The sequence below is a fragment of the Nicotiana tabacum genome, chromosome 4 (assembly GCF_000715075.1).
Source record: "Nicotiana tabacum cultivar K326 chromosome 4, ASM71507v2, whole genome shotgun sequence".
Lineage (NCBI taxonomy): Eukaryota > Viridiplantae > Streptophyta > Magnoliopsida > Solanales > Solanaceae > Nicotiana > Nicotiana tabacum.
Window position 1 is genome coordinate 69,627,069 of NC_134083.1, and position 18,288 is coordinate 69,645,356.

The window sequence follows — 18,288 nt, forward strand, 5'->3', positions numbered from 1 at the left end:
GTATACCAGACATATTTCATGCCAATTAAATAATTAACTTTGGCTCCAAACAGTATTTCTATAAACTTTTTCATATGTCAAACTGAATATTTTGGTTACCTAATCAAGTTCTCATAAATCATAACGGTCTTCCAAAATTTGGTGAACATAAAATAAGTACACGCCAAATTGTAGTTCAACTCAACTTGCCTAATAAACAACCAATATTTCAGAAGTACTCTTCAAACCTAAAGTCCACACAAAACTCTCAACCTATTATTATCCATATAAATACTAATCTCTTCACCATTTTATACACATCTAATCATCTTCTCTCCTTCTCCTCACAATGGCTTCTGTATCAATTAAAAACAGATCCAAAATAAAAACTACAATACTCATTGCATCTGATGTAGCTTCTTGGTTGTGTGCTATTAGCCTTATGGCACTTGTATTAATGAGTTCTATTAAGGAAAACAACACTGGGAATTGGGAAAATTCTGTAGTCAGAGGAAAGCAGCTGCACCTGTCTCATCGACCATGCGATGAAATATATGTAGTTGGAGAAGGAGAAACATTACATACAATCAGTGATAAGTGTGATGATCCTTATATTGTTGAAAGGAATCCACATATTCATGATCCTGATGATGTTTTTCCTGGTCTTGTTATCAAGATTGTTCCTTCCAACCATAATAAGTCATTGAGATAGTACTGTACCTTTTTTATGGAAGAATATTTTCCTCTTTTTTCTTCCTCAAAAATAAATGTTCTGTACATGTGTATAGGAATAAACTTGAGCATGAATTATTACTGAAATTTAAAGCACATACTTCTTCCTTTGAACTTTGTTTTCCCTCTTTGATCTTTTAAATCTCATGGAAATGTTAAAATTCTGTTTCAACCATCCCATGATTAGCTACATCAAGTTACACTTGCTTCTATGCCGTGATTAATGATCATGGCATGATCGTTAATCAGTATGCTAAGCATTCAGTAACTGAAAATGAGGCTGTCTTTGTTACTCACTCCGCTCTTTTTTCACTTGTTCATTATACATCTTGCATACTTCTTAAAAAACATTAGTATTAGGTATTTATTTTACTAAATTACCCTTACTAATGGTAGTATTAAGTAGTATTTATTTTACTAAATTACCCTTACTAATGGTAATTAATCTCAATTAATATTTGAAAATGGTAAGATAAGGGTTAAATTGGAAATGAATAACTAATTCTCTTGATTTACTAAATTGATAAGTAAAAAAAAAAAGATCCTGTAAAGTAGTTATGGCATTTGGGCATAATTTAACCCAAAAACTAAACTAACTTCTGAACCAAGGATTTCCCAAGTCCATATGAGCCGATCACCAACCATTCTCCAACCAATGGGAATAATCATGCTTTATGTGCGGGTAAGTTTATACCTAATACAAAAAGTGTTTTCCTATATCACAGGACACGTACTTGCATAAAGATTGTTCTCTGTTAAGGCAATGACAACATAAAGAGTTTTCGCAATATCACATGACACTGTTCGATATGGGTGTGGGTTTTGAGAGGGTGGGGGGTGTTTCATTACCAACTTGATGACATGGAATTTATTAATTTTAAAGTTATAAAATGATATAACTAGGAGTAATTTTCTTCCCGATTCTTGACCTCATTGGATTGATGAGTATCCCTGATCAAAAATGATATTTTTATGGTTAATAGTTAAGCCATGAATCCGACTAGTGAGCCATTTGTAGTTAGAAGTTGACTTCTATTCATGGCTTAACACTTTTTGACAAAATCATCTTTCCTTTTTAAGTATATAAATCATTTTATATTTAATTTATAAATAATTCACTGAAGAAGAGAGAAGAGTCAAGTAAATTAGTTTGAAATCAGGAAGATCATTTCCATAGGGACTTGTTCAACTTTTGTTGGTTTAGTTTTATTTTTTGATGGGCAATTTTCAAAAGTGATCTTAACCGTACAACATGGGGCAACACCTTTTTGACGTGCCTTTTGTGTTAGGAATTTTAACTGTTCCATTTGAAACTAATGCTTATATATGTTGCCTGGAAAAAAGAAAGTATAATAACTTTTCGCCAGAATGGTCAAAAAGACTTGAATGGTATGATGGGTCAGTTTCTGTTAGTTTGAACCTTTTTCCAAAGGTTGGTTGGAGTTTGATAGATTTGGTTATGTATTTGTCAACATTGATTGTTGTAAAGGTTTTCGAGCACTCCACTTCCAACCAAGAGGTTGTAAGTTCGAGTCACCCCAAAAGCAAAGTGGAGAGTTTTTGAAGGGAGAGAACTGAGGGTCTATCGGAAACAAACTCTCTATCTCAAGGTAAGGGTAAAGTCTGCGTACACACTACCCTCCCCAGACCCAACTAATGGGATTATACTGGGTTATTGTTGTTGTTTGATTGATTGTTGTATTGTATATATCTTGTTGCCACAAAAATCTAACCTACATCCCTTGTTTTGTGTTACATGGCGAAAAAGCGAAAGTTAATTCAGAAACATTATCTTTTGCCTATTGTTTTGTGGATCGAATAAATAAGTAACATATCGTCAAGCTTTCTAATTTCGTCTTGATTTTATAGCAGTATACCACGTTGCTAAATTTATTGAAAGTTTAGTCATCCACGTCATATACTATAGTCTTCAAGCAGTGTTCATCATGATCAAATTTAATTTTAGCTAACAGTTATAACATACTTCCTCGAATTAATTTCAATCAAATTTTAGAATTAACTTAGTAAAGTCACTTTTATTTATTTTATACTAATAAAATCACTTATCTTTTACCTATTATTATCCCACAAACTAACTCATACGTGAAAAGCACTAGAAAATGAATAAATGGTCCCTTACGCTTAAAAATAGGTCTAAAGTAATCCTATATATGTATATCTGTGACTATTTTAAATTTATTAGAGCTAAGCATTTCCAGTCTCGTGCTAACACTAATGGTTAAAAGTAACGAACGCAGATCAATGTAAAGTAATAACTTAAATAATTATTCTGCATTTCTAGTAACTGATTATAGGTGATACCTATAGATTTCTACAATTATTACTTAAGTGTTTTGTTCTTATTTCTCTAAATAAATAGCATGAAATGTTTGTTTTGTACGCTGACAATTGGAGGATACAGAAGATAAATTCTTTTTTCCCCCCCACATATCTGATCCAGAATAAAGTCTTTAGAGCACTTTTCCGAGTCCCAACTTTTCTAAGGAACATCTAGAATTATTTATATTTTCAACTTTTTCATCACTCATACAAATTAGTAATAAAAAGAAAAAGAAAAAGAAAAAGAAAATAAAGGATGTTAATCATTTTCCTAATTACAGCTATTTCTCTTATCTTCTTTCATAGCATTTTCTTTAGATTTACTTTTCTTGTTTAATTTAGGTATAATTATATTTGAACTACAGCATACTTGTGTCTTGTAATTGACTTTCTACCGCACTCTAAAATGTTGTTTAAACTAATTATTAATATGAAAAATTAGACTGTTATTAGAATAGTTAAATAAACTCTGGCGTTTGTAATTTTTTGAATCTTGAAAAACTATATTTGAAACATACTTGTCCAAGTTTTTCTTAAAAAATCTTTGCAGAAGTTTTTAAACTTTTGCTTTGTGAAGAAGTATTTCTTGGTATTTTTCTAAAAAGGAAAAAAAAAAACTCACTTACAAAATATTACTAATAGAAGACCGGTCAGAAGTGTTTAGTTCTGATATGCACAAAGGTATATTTGTAGGACAACTTTAAACCTATTCTCAAACTTAAGGGAATATTTATATTTTTCTTATTACTTTTGATGTAGCAGTTATGTTATACGATAATAGGTAAAACATGAGTGTCTTAACTGATTTAAAACAAATAAAAGTAACATTAAGTGGAATGACCATCCAAGAAATTAACTCTACTTTCTCTTTCTCTAAGGGAAGGGTAACCTTTTTTTGGTCTCAAAACAAATTATAATAGTTTTGAGTATAGCGAATTGAATCATGAACTATTTTAGTATAGCACAAATTAATCTAATTTATTTTCATATAATTAAATTTGAAAGAGTTCTTGAATAGATCAATGAATTGACTTTCCAAAATTTATTCTGCAACTTGTTAGCCCACGATATAAACCTTCTCTCTAAAGGAGTGGGTATAGGCTTGGACAAAACTCCTCTTTGTCATATCTTGGTTTAGAAAAAGACTCCTTTGCCGTGTTTAGGAAAAATGTGACGGTTTCTTTTTCTTTAGGATATAAAGTTAAGACGTGTAGAAATCAAACATGGCATGGAGTCTGGACAACATATGACTCATCTGGTTCGCGTGAGCTTTCTAAACTCGAGGGAAAATGGCCAAAATCTCTTTTATGCGCCACGTGTCCTATTGGCAAACACTACACGAACTAATCTAGTATTCCCGGCACTTAATTATTTTAACTCGCCAATGAAATATATAGTTGGACACATAATTAATGCCACCTTGCCATAATAATATTTGGTCAACCATATTCTCAAGTAACTACATTGAATTGGATGTTTTTCTAGATTTGTAATCAGAGTCATTTAATAATTTTCAGTTGCTTGACGGATAGGAATATCTTTTCCTATTATTTTTATCCCATCTGTCTTTTTCCCATTTTACTAGCTATCATATGGATATGATTATGAACGAATAATATCTACTCGTATAATAACCGAAAAGAAAATCTGAAACCCTAAAAGATGATTTATTTGAATTATATATAGTTGTTGACATCGAAGTTTAGATATTTTAGCTGATTTATTTGAGTAACAAGCTACGTATTATTTAATGATTTTAATACAATTACTTTAAAAGCTATAAGAGAAAAAGTGATCATAAGTTGAATGACTACGTGAGAAAATACAACCTAAATTATCCCTAATTTTTCTTCTCCGTCCAAAATAAATCCCGCAGGAAGAAGGCGCGTTAAATTAGTCAAAATTTCATAAGTACACTAAAGTAAAGATGAAATATATAGTTGAAGACTTTGAATTCAACTGCCCTAACCATTAACCATCAAACACGACTGAAATACCAACTCCACCTCCTAACCCAAATTAGAATTCCCAACTTTAGTGGTTCTCCCAAAACCCAACTTATGATCTCCAACTTTGAAACTTCTTCCATATTTTCTTCCTTTTATTCCCACTCACACCTATATATATATATAAATCCCATTTTGACACTCAATCAAACACCCATCTTTTCTTTCTCCTTCAATTTTATAATTCTCTCTCACAAGACACCACCTTATTAAGATGAAGTCCATTAAAACACTAATAGCGATAGTAGATGCAGCTTCTTTGTACTGTGCTATGGTAATATTGGGTCTGCTTTTAGTTAGCTCATTGAAAGAGAATTATTACTCTACAGATGGAGCTGTGATAAAAGGGAACCACTTCCTAAACAGGCCTTGTGATGAAATCTATGTGGTCGGAGAAGGTGAAACTCTGCATACAATTAGTGACAAGTGTGGTGATCCTTATATTGTTGAACGGAATCCACATATTCATGATCCTGATGATGTCTTCCCTGGTCTTGTTATCAAGATAACTCCTAACTACAGATCATAGTTAATTATCCTGTGTTACTGTAACGAGGTTTTGGTTTTCCCTTAATCCTGCGGCAGGCTCTGCGGAGATTTTTCTCTTGGGAATTTAAGTGTTATCATTTTTCTTCTTCTGTTTCCTTTTTCATTTTCTGTTTCGCTGTTGTAAATATCAGCATATAATAAGGAATAGGAGTATATGTATTTTTTTTTGTTGTCTGTAATTACTCGTCTTCTTTGTAACACAAGTACACAACACAGCTGAATCCTTCTCAGTGTTTTACTTGTTTCCTTTCTGTTTCACTCAAATCATACCGCATGCATATAATAAATAAAAACAAAAAAGATTTTAGATTTCTCTTACTTTGTTTAAATTCTATCACTAAATAAATAAAAACAAAAGGTTTTAATTAGAAGAAGAAAAATCACCTAGGCGGAAGTCAGCATATCCGCAAACTAATCACTCATTTATATTTAAGATTAAAAAGACTCTTGACGACTATACTAGGTTCTTTTATATACATAGATTCCACGTGATATTTGAGAAACCAGGACTAGTTGATTGTCGAACAACATAATGGATATGATCAAAATTTGGTCCTCTGTTTTTTCTGATGGTTTTGTGCATGGATATTGAACATGTGTTCTTCTGTTCATATGTACTTGTATAGTTGTATTAAAAGAATTAATTAAGAAAAAGAGATCATATGTTTTCCAAGTATAACAAATTAAAAGCTTAATTAGAAAGATAATTGAAAGCACAGCTTACAGAAGATGATTCTGGATTAGAATTAAAAAGGAAATTTGAATGAGACATCATATGTCTTACTTCTATTTTGTCTATTCTTCTTTTTATTTTTCCTTTTTCCAGTTCTATAATTTTCTTCTCTCTTTATTGTCCTTAACTAATCCTGTGAGCTAGAGAATTCAGACAGATAAAACTGATGAATGCCAGAAATAGGGAGTAAGGGATTCCTAGAAAATCACTAATCTATACGGCTATACCTAGAAACAGAGCCCTTTAGACAAATCAGAAAGAGTAGTAGGTAAACTATAGCAGGTGGTGTCATGTGCTCCTATTTTAAGGTAAGAGTACAATGTATGGTTTTGTAGTTTTCTCCAGGATAGCATCCAACAGCTGACTGCAGATCCCGTCTTAGTTTTTGTACTCTTCTTTAGAGGGGCGGATGTAGCTTTCATGTATCGGATTCATTGTTAAATTTATGGGTAAATGCTAATTAAAATTATAATAAACAGTAGATATAAACTCATAACTTTAAATTTATAGAAAAAGTTCAAATATGTTCTTGTACTATACAAAATTGAGCATATTTGCTCTTCGTTAATACTTTAGCTCAAATATGCCCTTACCGTCACATAGTTGGTCCATATATGCCCTTAGAGTTACACAGTTGGCCCATATATGCCCTTTTCGAAAAGGAATTCACGTAAACTAATTAGCTCTTTCGTTAATTATATTAAAGTGTATTACAAACACTATTTCCTTTTTATTAGTAGTTTTTTTTCTTTAGCTTTCTATTTTCTTTCTTCTTTTTTCTTTTCTTCTTTTTTTTTCCTTTTTCTTTCTCCCTTGTCCGATTTCCTCCATTACTGATGTTCTCTTCATTTTCGTCACCAATTTCACTTGACAAAACACTTGAATTCCAATTACTAAGAAAATTCTCCCATAATAATATTTTTATAGATCATATGTTTGTCAATTTTTTAATTTTTACTGAACATATATTTAGTTCTAAAAATTTTAACAAAGTAAGATTGAAATAATATTTATGTAACAAAAAACCCGAAAATCCAACAAAACCAAATAATTCAAACCGATGTAATTGGTTTGGTTTGGTTTTGATAAAAACCGAACCAACCCGTTCCATGTACACCCCTAATTTACATAGTTAATAAAAAATAGAAAATGTCTAGCTGAAAAAAGATGAAAAAGACTAACAACTCAAATTTATAACACTACAACTTGAACTCTAGGCTTTTAATCATTAAATTATCTTTGTGAAAATAATTTAAATATTTTGGTATTTTGAGTATTGTTAAAGGTTGAGATGTTTTTATTATTTTAAAGTTTAAGCCATAATTTTTGGACAATTTAATTTCGTTTATTTAGAGGGCCAGTGAAATTGAAACTTGATTACCTTATGGGAGAATTTTCTTAGTAATTGGAATTCATGAGTTTTGTCAAGTGAAATTGGTGACGAAAATGGAGAAGACATCAGTAATGGAGGAAACGGATAAGGGAGAAAGAAAAAGGAAAAAAAAAAAAGAAGAAAAGAAAAAAGAAGAAAGAAAAGAGAAAGGTAAAGAAAAAAAGTACTAATAAAAAGAAAATAGTATTTGTAATACACTTTAATACAATTAACGAAAGAGTTAATTAGTTTGGGTGAATTCCGTTTCGAAAAGGGCATATATGGGCCAACTGTGTAACTCTAAGGGTATATATGGACCAACCATGTGACGGTAAGGGCATATTTGAGCTAAAGTATTAACGAAGGGTAAATGTGCTCAATTTCGTATAGTATAAGGGCATATTTGGACCTTTGGCCTTAAATTTATAATTGAAGTTATAATGAGTTTAATAGTAAAAACCTTAAAGGTTAAATCATATAACTAAAATTCTAAATTCGTCATTTGTTTTGACTTTAACCTGACTTTTTGGAAGGGAAACAAGTAGAACCATATCGGATACGCACATCTTCACATATATTTTTTTGTTATAACTCAACCTCTTCTATTCAATATAGTAGCCATTTTCGAAGCTTAATTTGCCGTTTGCCCTATACTAGGTGGGGAACGAGAAGATTGAATCATGGATAGTCACATAGTTTAAAGTGCCCTGCCTCTTTAATTTGTCTTTCGCCTAATTTTAGAGGACGGAAAAAACACAAAAAAAAAGACAGAAAAGAGAAGTCAAGAAAGAGAACCAATCCTCTCATGTCACATACGTATAACAAAAGTTCAAGCGATGCTTGAGGACCACCAGAAAGATGTTGGTGCTATATAGGAATATAGTATTTAATTTGATTGGTGGAATATCAATTTGTGAATTAACCCACAATGGGATGGAGAAAATTCTTTTATCTGGGTTCAATCCATGAATATAAAATAAATTCTGTTAGAGAGCACTCCCCTTAAATTGACCTTATGTTGGGTGATTTCGAACTAGTCAAGAATCCAATACAAGTAAGGGACACCAAATAAAAAACAAAAAATAATAGAAAAAGATCTAAGTTATTCTTATTGTTTGTTAAATGATTTAGGAATACCATCAGTTCATCCAAAAATACACATAACGTAACGGTAGAACGGATGAGCCTTTTATTTAATGATGTAGTATTTTTCATTGGGACACGTGGCATTTTCAGCAAAAATAAATCAAACATGGATCTTATTTCAACCCATTAACGAATTCGACTCTCGAGCTTGTTACCCGGATCAAAAATTTTACGTTAATCCATCCTTTTGAACCCAATTTGCTTCAACAAAGCTTCAGCTAATTTCATGTTCTCTTGTTGAATTGCTTCTGCACATGCCATTAATATGTGGCCAAGTTAACTGTGACGTTCTCAAAACTTTCCCACATACCACCACCCACCGAGATTCGTGACGAGGACGACGATAACTCTGTTGTAGTTGTGGGTTTGAATCTCTTGCTCTATGGCCGTTACACCGGCAGCTCAATCTAGTTGGATTTTCAATTTGGAGAAAAGTGGCTTTACCTGGGATAGCAGTTAGATTTGTTGTTTGAGGAATATTAGTTGTGAAAGAGGAAGATTAATTGGTAAAAGGTTCTTGTGGGTTGAGTTCAGAGATCATAGATTCGAGCCAACGATGGGAGATCTGAAGGTTATAATGAACAGTTTCAGAAGCAAGAAATGAAAGATTATCTTGTTGAACACTACCCATAACTTCCTCAAGCTGTTCAAGTTTCTGAGCAACTTCAGCCATGTCTGATGCCTTCACTTTCTAACCCAAAATAGCAAGCAGCTCATCATCAACTCCTGCATCTTGCTCTGCTTCCTCCCACATCTTTCCTTTCCAGGAGTGCCACCCGTGGCGGAGCTACAACCACCGGAAAATGAAATTTCCAGTTGTTGATATGACATCGTTTGGTTAATGTAAAAGTTTGATGCCATAAAAAAGGATGGGTTAATGTAAATATTTTGACCCGAGTAACAAACGGATCCGTTAATGAGTTGAAATAAGACCCATGTTTGATTCTATGTCGAAAATGCCACGTGTTCTAGTAAAAAAAATTGCAACTCATTAAATGAAAGGCTCATCCATTCTGCCGTTAAACGCGATGGTAATTTTATTAATAAAATTAACGTTGTGTGTATTTTTGGACTGATAGATGGACGGAAGGTATTTGTAAACCATTTAACAAACGATAGGGGCAGTTTAGATCCTTTTTCGAAAAAAAATTTGTTAACACCAATTCTAATTAGACTTCGTTTGTAACTACTAACAATAAAAAAAGGAGAAAAAAAATGAGGGAGGACTTACATGTCATGTCAATGGTCCATTATGTGGCGATGAATATAGGGGAAAACACAGGAGTACCTATAAAAGTTAAAATATTTACCCTGCTCTACCCATAAAAGAATTCTACCCATTAAATAATTACAATCCCCTACCCATTTAATAAACAAACGAGTATCTCAAAATAACTACCCCATGCTAATGCCCTACTTATAAAAACGCAAAAGCTGCTCAAAATTTTAGAAAATTTACGCACAAACATTACCAGCATCTGTTGAAGATTTGAAGATCGCCAACCTAATTTGAAGATCGAAAGTGTGAAAAAACAGAGCGAAGATGCTGATTTCTCTTTAAAATTCGAGTTTTTCTCCTTAAATTTTGTAGAAGTATCTAATTTGACTTTGAAAGATGCTAAAACTTTTGATGCTCAAATTCGCATCTTATTTTTTCGATTTTGATTTCGCAAATTACAGAAGTTTAGTGCTCAAACTTCTGAATTTTTAGCTGAAAGTTCTATTTTCAGTTTGGAGATATGGAGATCTGGAGGTTTGAATCATAACAACTGATTTGATTTCAAAAAATCTTCTGTTGAAATTCAATATTTGACATCAACACTGTTTAAATTTGTATTGTCGAGATTCAATTTTGGACATAAAAGTAGTTATAACTTCAGAATGAAAAATATACCAATTCTGCTGCAGCATAGTGGAGAATGGGATGATAACCATAATTTCATAAACTTTCATGTTGATGCAATTCTAATAAAGACCTGTTGGAAATTTGAACAACTTCTTAGAGAAATTACAAAGCAACTGCAATTGGACAGTAACACAATAGTTATTCAGTATGCTATTGCTCAAGGATATCCACCAATTACAATTTGCAGCGATATGAGTGTTAGTGTTTACATGGAATTGAAAAAATCAAGTGCATGGATGACAATACTCCCACTATGTGTGCCGTTTGCTAAAAATACTATTGCTGCAAGCACCTCCAGTTTTGATGTTGCTACAATTTCATCAGAAATTGCATAATTTGAAAGCAGTGATATGATTAGTACTTTTGATGTACAAGAAGGAGATGACACCGGTATAGAACTTGATGATGCAAACATCATAACTGATTAATTTTATCAAAAAGTTGAAAAGGGATACATTTACAAAGAAAAGAACCTGCTGGCTCTCGTTATGAAACAGTATGCCGTTAGAGATAAATGTCAATATTGGGTTAATAAATTATGCCCAAGAAGGTTCGTCTACATTTTTTCTAGTAAAAAACTATATAATACCTATATAGTATATCAGGATGCTATATTGTATACTATGTGAGTATAAAATTCTACTGGTTTGTGTGTGTTTTTTATCAGTAAAACATGATGCTGACATAGTATATCACTATGCTATATTAGTATACTATGTAAGTATAGAATTGTATTGGTTTGTGCTTGTATTTTTTTATCAGTAAAAGATGATTTGGATATAGTATATAAGTATGCTAAATCAGTATACTATGCGAGTATAGAATTGTACTGGTTTGTCTGTATTTTTTATCAGTAAAAGATGATACTAATATAGTATATAAGTATGCTATATCAGTACACTATGGGAGTATATAATTGTGCTGGTTTGTATATTTGTTATTATCAGTACAACATGATACCAATATAGTATATATGTATGTTAAATAGTATACTATGTGAGTATAGAATTGTGCTGGTTTGTCTATATTTTTTATCAGTAAAATATGATACTGATATAGTATATAGGTATGATATATGAGTATACTATGTGAGTACAGAATTGTACGGATTGTGTGTGTTGTTTTATCAATAACATGATACATAACTGTATTTGTATTATAAACAAGTATACCCTTGAATGCGTGGATGAAAGATGCACTTGGAGACTTAAAGCATCAAGTGTGCGAGCATCAAATCTTTTCAAAGTGACGGATTTCAATTCTGTCCACAGTTGTTTAAATGATAAGAGATTTTGTTCATGTCATGTCCCAATCTTGGGGAGCGCGACTGGCGCTCAACCGAGTGAATCCGGTCGAGCAAGCCTGTTAGATATTTTCTATCCAACTCACCCATGATCAAGAGAAGACATGATTTCATCAATTAGATATTAGGAAGATCATATATACAATACTAAATCGTCTCATTGGTTACATCATTTTTAAGTTTCAAGATGCACACATTCTTATGATTCGAGTGGAACAAGAGATCAAAATACAACATAATCTGTTTGACTTTTCTAGCACCCATGTACAACCAACATAGTGTGTACGGAGCCTCTAAAAGATACAAAAGAGTATTATGATAGTGCCGGCAACAAGGCCCGTTATACCTCAAAATGTGATAATAATATGAACAAAAGATGTAATACATGACCCCGGGACGAAGTGGTGCTCACCAAGTCTGTTGGGAAGAGGATGTACCACTATCGCTGATCAACACTGCCTGCTATGAAACCACCCGCATCCATTTAAAGATGCAACACCCCCAGCAAAAGGGACGTTAGTACTGTCGAATAGTACTAGTATGTAAAACTAAATACCATCTCAATAGAGTGAATAATAATACAAGGGAGAAACAGTCATGAGTTCAATAAGAGCTTCAAACAATACTAAAACATCAAGTAAGGATCACATAAGTTCTCAAGTCAATTTTCATGTTATTAGATTGGGTGATCTTTAGAGCCGATATACCATAATTCACAATGCCACCGTATTCTTACACGGAGTCCGATCACGACCCGATCGGCTAGGTCATCTCATTTGAGACATCAACCATAACCACAATTTCAATTATCATTTCCATCACAGTCACCACCATGTATGCGGCATAGCGTCCGATCACGGCTCGATCGGCTAGGCCGTCTCACCCGAGACATTACCTTTTCAACCAATCATCTCACTTCATAATTCTTTCACATCTTTTCAATTCATTGGCACGAGTGGCCTCAATTAGAAAGTCATTCTCGGCACTTGGCCGTATTTCATAATTCCAGTTTTCCCTTTCCAAATTCAAACATCATTATTATCATCAATAACAATAAGGCCTAACATTTAAGGCATTAGTATACATATGAGCAATTTGGGAATCCTAAGCACATAGAGGCTTTTCATACAGTTTGGCATAACAACCTTTATTTGATCTTGACATGAAGTCTTAACATTTCTAACACATATTCCACATTTTGAACACATCCTCAAATAGTAAGATGACATGATGAAATATTTAGAATAAATATTGAACATACATCCTTCAACACAAACACATTAGGAATAGCCAATTCTATAATGATCAATTTGGGACTTACACCAATTACATGAACACCGTGGGATTCGATTCTAAGAAGAAGGGGATTTAGCTAACATACCGCAATTGAGCTTCCTTTAAACTTTAAAACATTTCGGAATTCTTAGCACTTCGATCTATTTTAGAAATATAGCAAGTTGGACCAAAATTAGGAAGATGGTCATGATTCTAGCTCATTTGAGCACATTATCAAACACTAGGTGTGTATTAATGTTTTTAGGGCCCTTTTTGGAAAGATTCTATCATTCCTCAACCCATTCTCTACCCTTTTTTTTAGCTCACTACCTTCCCACATACTTCAAGAATACATGCATGCAAGACAACAACCCCCACACTCAATAATTGTCTTTCTAATTATCTCCCTTTTAGTAGATTTTTGCAATTAAGAGCTAGGGCATAGATTCTTACCTTTAAGATGAGGACTTTCCTTGATAATCTTCAAGGATTGAGCAAGAATTGTTGGATATTAGGTTGAAGGTTACTTCCCCTCTCTAAGAACTCTTTCTCACTTTAAAAATATCAGAAATACGCTAAAAATGTACTATGTCATATGTTTTAATGAAATAGGGTTGGGTTTAAAAACTCAAAAATGAAGCTCCGGATCAGGGTATGCGGTTGCAATGGATATGCGGTCCGCATATCGGCCGCACAATTTGGTGCCAAAAGCTAGAAAAAAATCTGCCTGGTTCTGCGGTAGTTATGCGGCTCGCAGACCTGTTCTGCGGTCACATAATGCGCCGCAGAACCTCCCTCCGCAAAAATTCTAAGGCTGATTATGCGACAAAAGTGTGGCCCGCAAAATGGTTATGCGGTCGCATAATTGGCCACGAAATTGACATAAAAAATGGCCCAAGTACCTGCTTCACTCTGCGGCTCGCAGAGTGATTAAGCGGCTGTATAATGGGCCGCAGAAATGCCGAACCCTGCAAAATATTTTTCTTCAACTCCCCAGCGCACTGTTCAATCCAAAAAGTTCGAACCCCGGTTTTAGAAAAAGTTCGAAGAATTTCTACTATTGTTAACCTCTACGCTTGCCCCGACATCACGAAATCCCAATTTTTTAGAAAATATTTTACGGGGCCTTACATCCTCCCCCACTTAAGATCATTCGTCCTCGAATGAGGGTCAAGGTTCACTATTAGCATCTTATGCAACTCAGTTTTCATACCACACACTAGCAGCTCCAAATTTGACTAACTCTATCCACCTGTCAGAGAGCCCCAGAAACACATCCTTACAACAGATACATAAACCACTGAAGTAACATAACTCACAACAATGCCAACTATGGCCTCACAAGTAATATATTACTAGGAAAGGAACACCCTTAACATCAACTGTACAAATAATACATAATTCATAGAAAGTAACTCTTAGAATTTTCATAAATTACAACTTTATAAATACATGGCTATTCAAACAAATAAGGATACTTTTTCTTCATTTCTTCCCCGGCTTCCCAAGTAGCCTCTTCAACCTGCTGGTTTCGCCATAGGACTTTCACGGATGCAATCTCTTTATTTCTCAACTTTCGTACTTGCCTATAAAGAATGGCAACTGGAATTTCTTCATATGACAGTTCTTTATTAACCTCAATGGTCTCAACCGGCATAATAGCTGACAGATCTCTAACTACCTTCTTCAACATAGACACATGGAATACCGGGTGCACTAATGACATCTTAGGTGGTAGCTCAAGCTTGTACGCCACCTGACTAATCCTCCGAATGATTTTGTACGGCCCGATATACCTCGGACTCAATTTCCCTTTCCTTCCAAAATGCATTATACCCTTCATAGGGAAAACCTTCAAGAATACCCAATCATCTTCCTTGAACTCTAAGTCTCTGCGACAAACATCCGAATAGGATTTTTGACGACTCTGAGCAGTTTTCAACCTCTCCTTAATGATCTTAACCTTCTCCATAGCCTGATGCACGAGGTCTGGCCCTATCAACTCAGCTTCCCCAATTTCGAACCACCCGATGGGAGATCTACATCTCCTACTATATAATGCCTCAAATGGTGCAATCTGAATACTAGCATGAAAGTTGATGTTATAAGCAAACTCTATGAGTGGAAAATGATCATCCCAGCTATCCTTGAAGTCAAGAACATAAGCACGCAACATGTCCATAAGCGTCTGAATAGTCCGCTCTGCTTGCCCGCCGGTCTGTGGATGGAAGGATGTACTAAGATTCACCTGAGTACCCAAACCTTGTTGAAATTTTGTCACGACCCAAATCGATGGGCCGCGACGGGTACCCGGTACCTTACTCAACCGAGAACCAACATAACGTATCTTTTCGTTTCATACTATCATAGATAATTGAGCCGGAGAGGCTGCCGCGAGCTAGGTAGAATACAACATGCGACACCAACTTATACATAAGACAAATGGGCCTATAAGACCAAAATAACCACTCGTATACTGAACAAAGGCCGACAAGGCCATACAATCTTTTACGTACATAACATCTATCTACAAGCCTCTAAGAATACATAATTGTCATAAAGGTAGGGACAGAGCCCCGCAATACCAAACAATACACATCTAAATCATACTGACCAAACACACAACTTCGGAGCAAATTGAGTGCACCAACATCTTCCGCTAAGCTGATCGCCTACTTGGAGGACTCTCGACCTGTCTATCGAGACTTGCAGGCATGAAACGCAGCATCCCCAGGCAAAAGGGACTTCAGTACAAATAATGTACCGAGTATGTAAGGCAATATACTGAAAGCTGAAACTGAACTGATAATATAATAACTGAAAGCAACTGGAAGTCAATGATAATCTGAAGATATGTTTGCCTACTGATACTGACTCAACTCTCTCAATATAGTAAGTAAAATAGTTGTCCGGCCTTATAAGGCTCTGTATATATATATATAACTGCTCTGCCGTAGTAGGCTCGCTCATAGGCACTCAGCCATATTAGACTCTGTATCTTGTCCAACTGGGCTCGCTAATAGGCGCTCGGCCACAGTAGGCTCGGTATATAACTTACCATCTGATCAGCGGTTGCCCAATAGGGGCCTGCCCATCGATTATAGCTCGATGGTAATGAAAATACTGTAATACTGTATATATAGGCTTTCTTCTCTCTTGACTGGAACAAGACAATACTCAATTAAATATGAAGTCCCGATACGGAGAATACTGTAATTTATGAGACTAGGATAATGTATATGAATTCAGAAGTATGAACTTCTCTTTATGCCTCGTTATAAAATACATGTAATTACGAGATCATGCCAAAATGAAGAAAGGGCTTAGCCTTAACATACATGGAGTAGGGAAAACAATCTGTATGATATTCTTGGAAAAGGTTGCACCGTACTCCTTTAGAACTACAAAATTTTACGTTGCTAAATCTTATTGAAATCGTTTGGTTGCAAGAAGAATTGCTAACGTTTCTCTCTTCTGATTGTAATGTCTTGGTATTGAAAATATTAGGAATAAGGTTAGAATCTGATTGTACTATTCTTTTGTAGGAATTTGTAAGGATTCACGTTACTAATGTGCAAAGCTCATGTCTGAATTGTAGTATTGTTTGTTTTGAAAGTCTTGAAGTTTGAGGTGTCTTGTAATTAATGTATTAGGATGCCACCTAATAAGAAATGACTAAGAGTCATTTGCTTAATAAGGGGCTTGCTGCCACGTGGGGGTGGGGTGGGAAATGTTAACCTTTATCCACTTATTAAGTAATTAGGTAATGTCCCGTTACCTGATAATTAACCAATTACCCGCATAATTAAGAATTATCTCAAATTACTTAAAATACTACTCACTTTTAACACACTTTATACACTTTACTATCATGGTCATGTGGTACCTTGTATGGTACTAGTCCATAAATACCGGGTATTGGTCGTATTTTATCCCAAAATGTCAAACTTTTACGAAATCCCTTTTCTTCGATTTTCTTACCTCTCACCTTTACAAATTTACTGATCACTTGTTGAAATAGCATAATGCTTATAATCTCAAAATAATCTCATTCCCGAACTTTACGTCGATTAACTTATGACGAAACTTTAACATATGAAAATGTGGGATGTTACAAATTTCTTCCAAAACTTTGCCATGAAATGAGCCCCTCAATCGAAAATGATAGAAACTGGAGTGCCATGCAGCCTGCCTATTTCTATGATATACAACTGAGCATACTGTTCCGCTGTGTCGGTAGATTTAACTGGCAAGAAATGTGCTGATTTAGTGAGTCGATCCATAATCACCCTAATTGAGTCAAACTTGCGCGGAGTACGCGGTAACCCCACCACAAAATCCATATTAATCATTTTTCACTTCCACATTGGGATTTCTATGTTTTGTGCTAACCCACAGGTCGTTGGTGTTCGGCCTTTACTTGCTGACAATTTGGGTACCTTGCCACAAAGTCCGCCACATTCCTTTTCATGTCATTCCACCAATAAACTTCCTTGAGATCATGATACATTTTCGTAGAACTTGGGTGTACGGAATATCTAGAAGTGTGAGCCTCGATCATGATTCTTTTCCAGAGATCATCCACATTCGGAACACATAACCGCCCTTGGTACCTTAGAATACCATCATCCAAGCCGAGAGAAAAAGCCATAGTCTTATGTTTATGAATTCCCTCCTTCAATTGTACCAACAATGGATCGTCGTATTGTTTTTCTTTGACTTCTACAACAAGTAATGATTCAACCCTATTTTGGAAAATTACCTCTCCTTCACTAGAGTTCGCAAGACGAACTCCCAAACTAGCCAATCGGTGAACTTCCTTGGCCAATGACCTTTGATATGCCTCCAAGTGAGCCAAACTACCCATATATTTTTGGCTAAGAGCATCCGCCACAACACTGGCTTTCCCCAGGTGATATAGAATATCGATGTCATAATCCTTGAGTA

General features: G+C 34.5%; 2 protein-coding genes across 2 annotated transcripts; both read left to right on the plus strand.

Annotated features, from left to right (window-relative positions):
* Window positions 1-328: 328 nt before the first annotated feature.
* Window positions 329-691, plus strand: LOC107765342 (uncharacterized). The gene has a single exon (XM_016583979.1). The coding sequence runs from the start codon at window positions 329-331 to the stop codon at window positions 689-691; it is 363 nt and encodes a 120-aa protein (XP_016439465.1).
* A 4,580-nt stretch (window positions 692-5,271) lies between these two features.
* On the plus strand, window positions 5,272-5,586 carry LOC142179971 (uncharacterized). Its single transcript, XM_075250877.1, has one exon. The coding sequence runs from the start codon at window positions 5,272-5,274 to the stop codon at window positions 5,584-5,586; it is 315 nt and encodes a 104-aa protein (XP_075106978.1).
* The last annotated feature ends 12,702 nt before the right edge of the window (window positions 5,587-18,288 follow it).

What these genes read in the sequence shown, in the direction of transcription:
- LOC142179971 (XM_075250877.1), top strand. Translation starts at nt 5,272, where the DNA reads ATGAAGTCCATTAAAACACTAATAGCGATAGTAGATGCAGCTTCTTTG.
- LOC107765342 (XM_016583979.1), top strand. Translation starts at nt 329, where the DNA reads ATGGCTTCTGTATCAATTAAAAACAGATCCAAAATAAAAACTACAATA.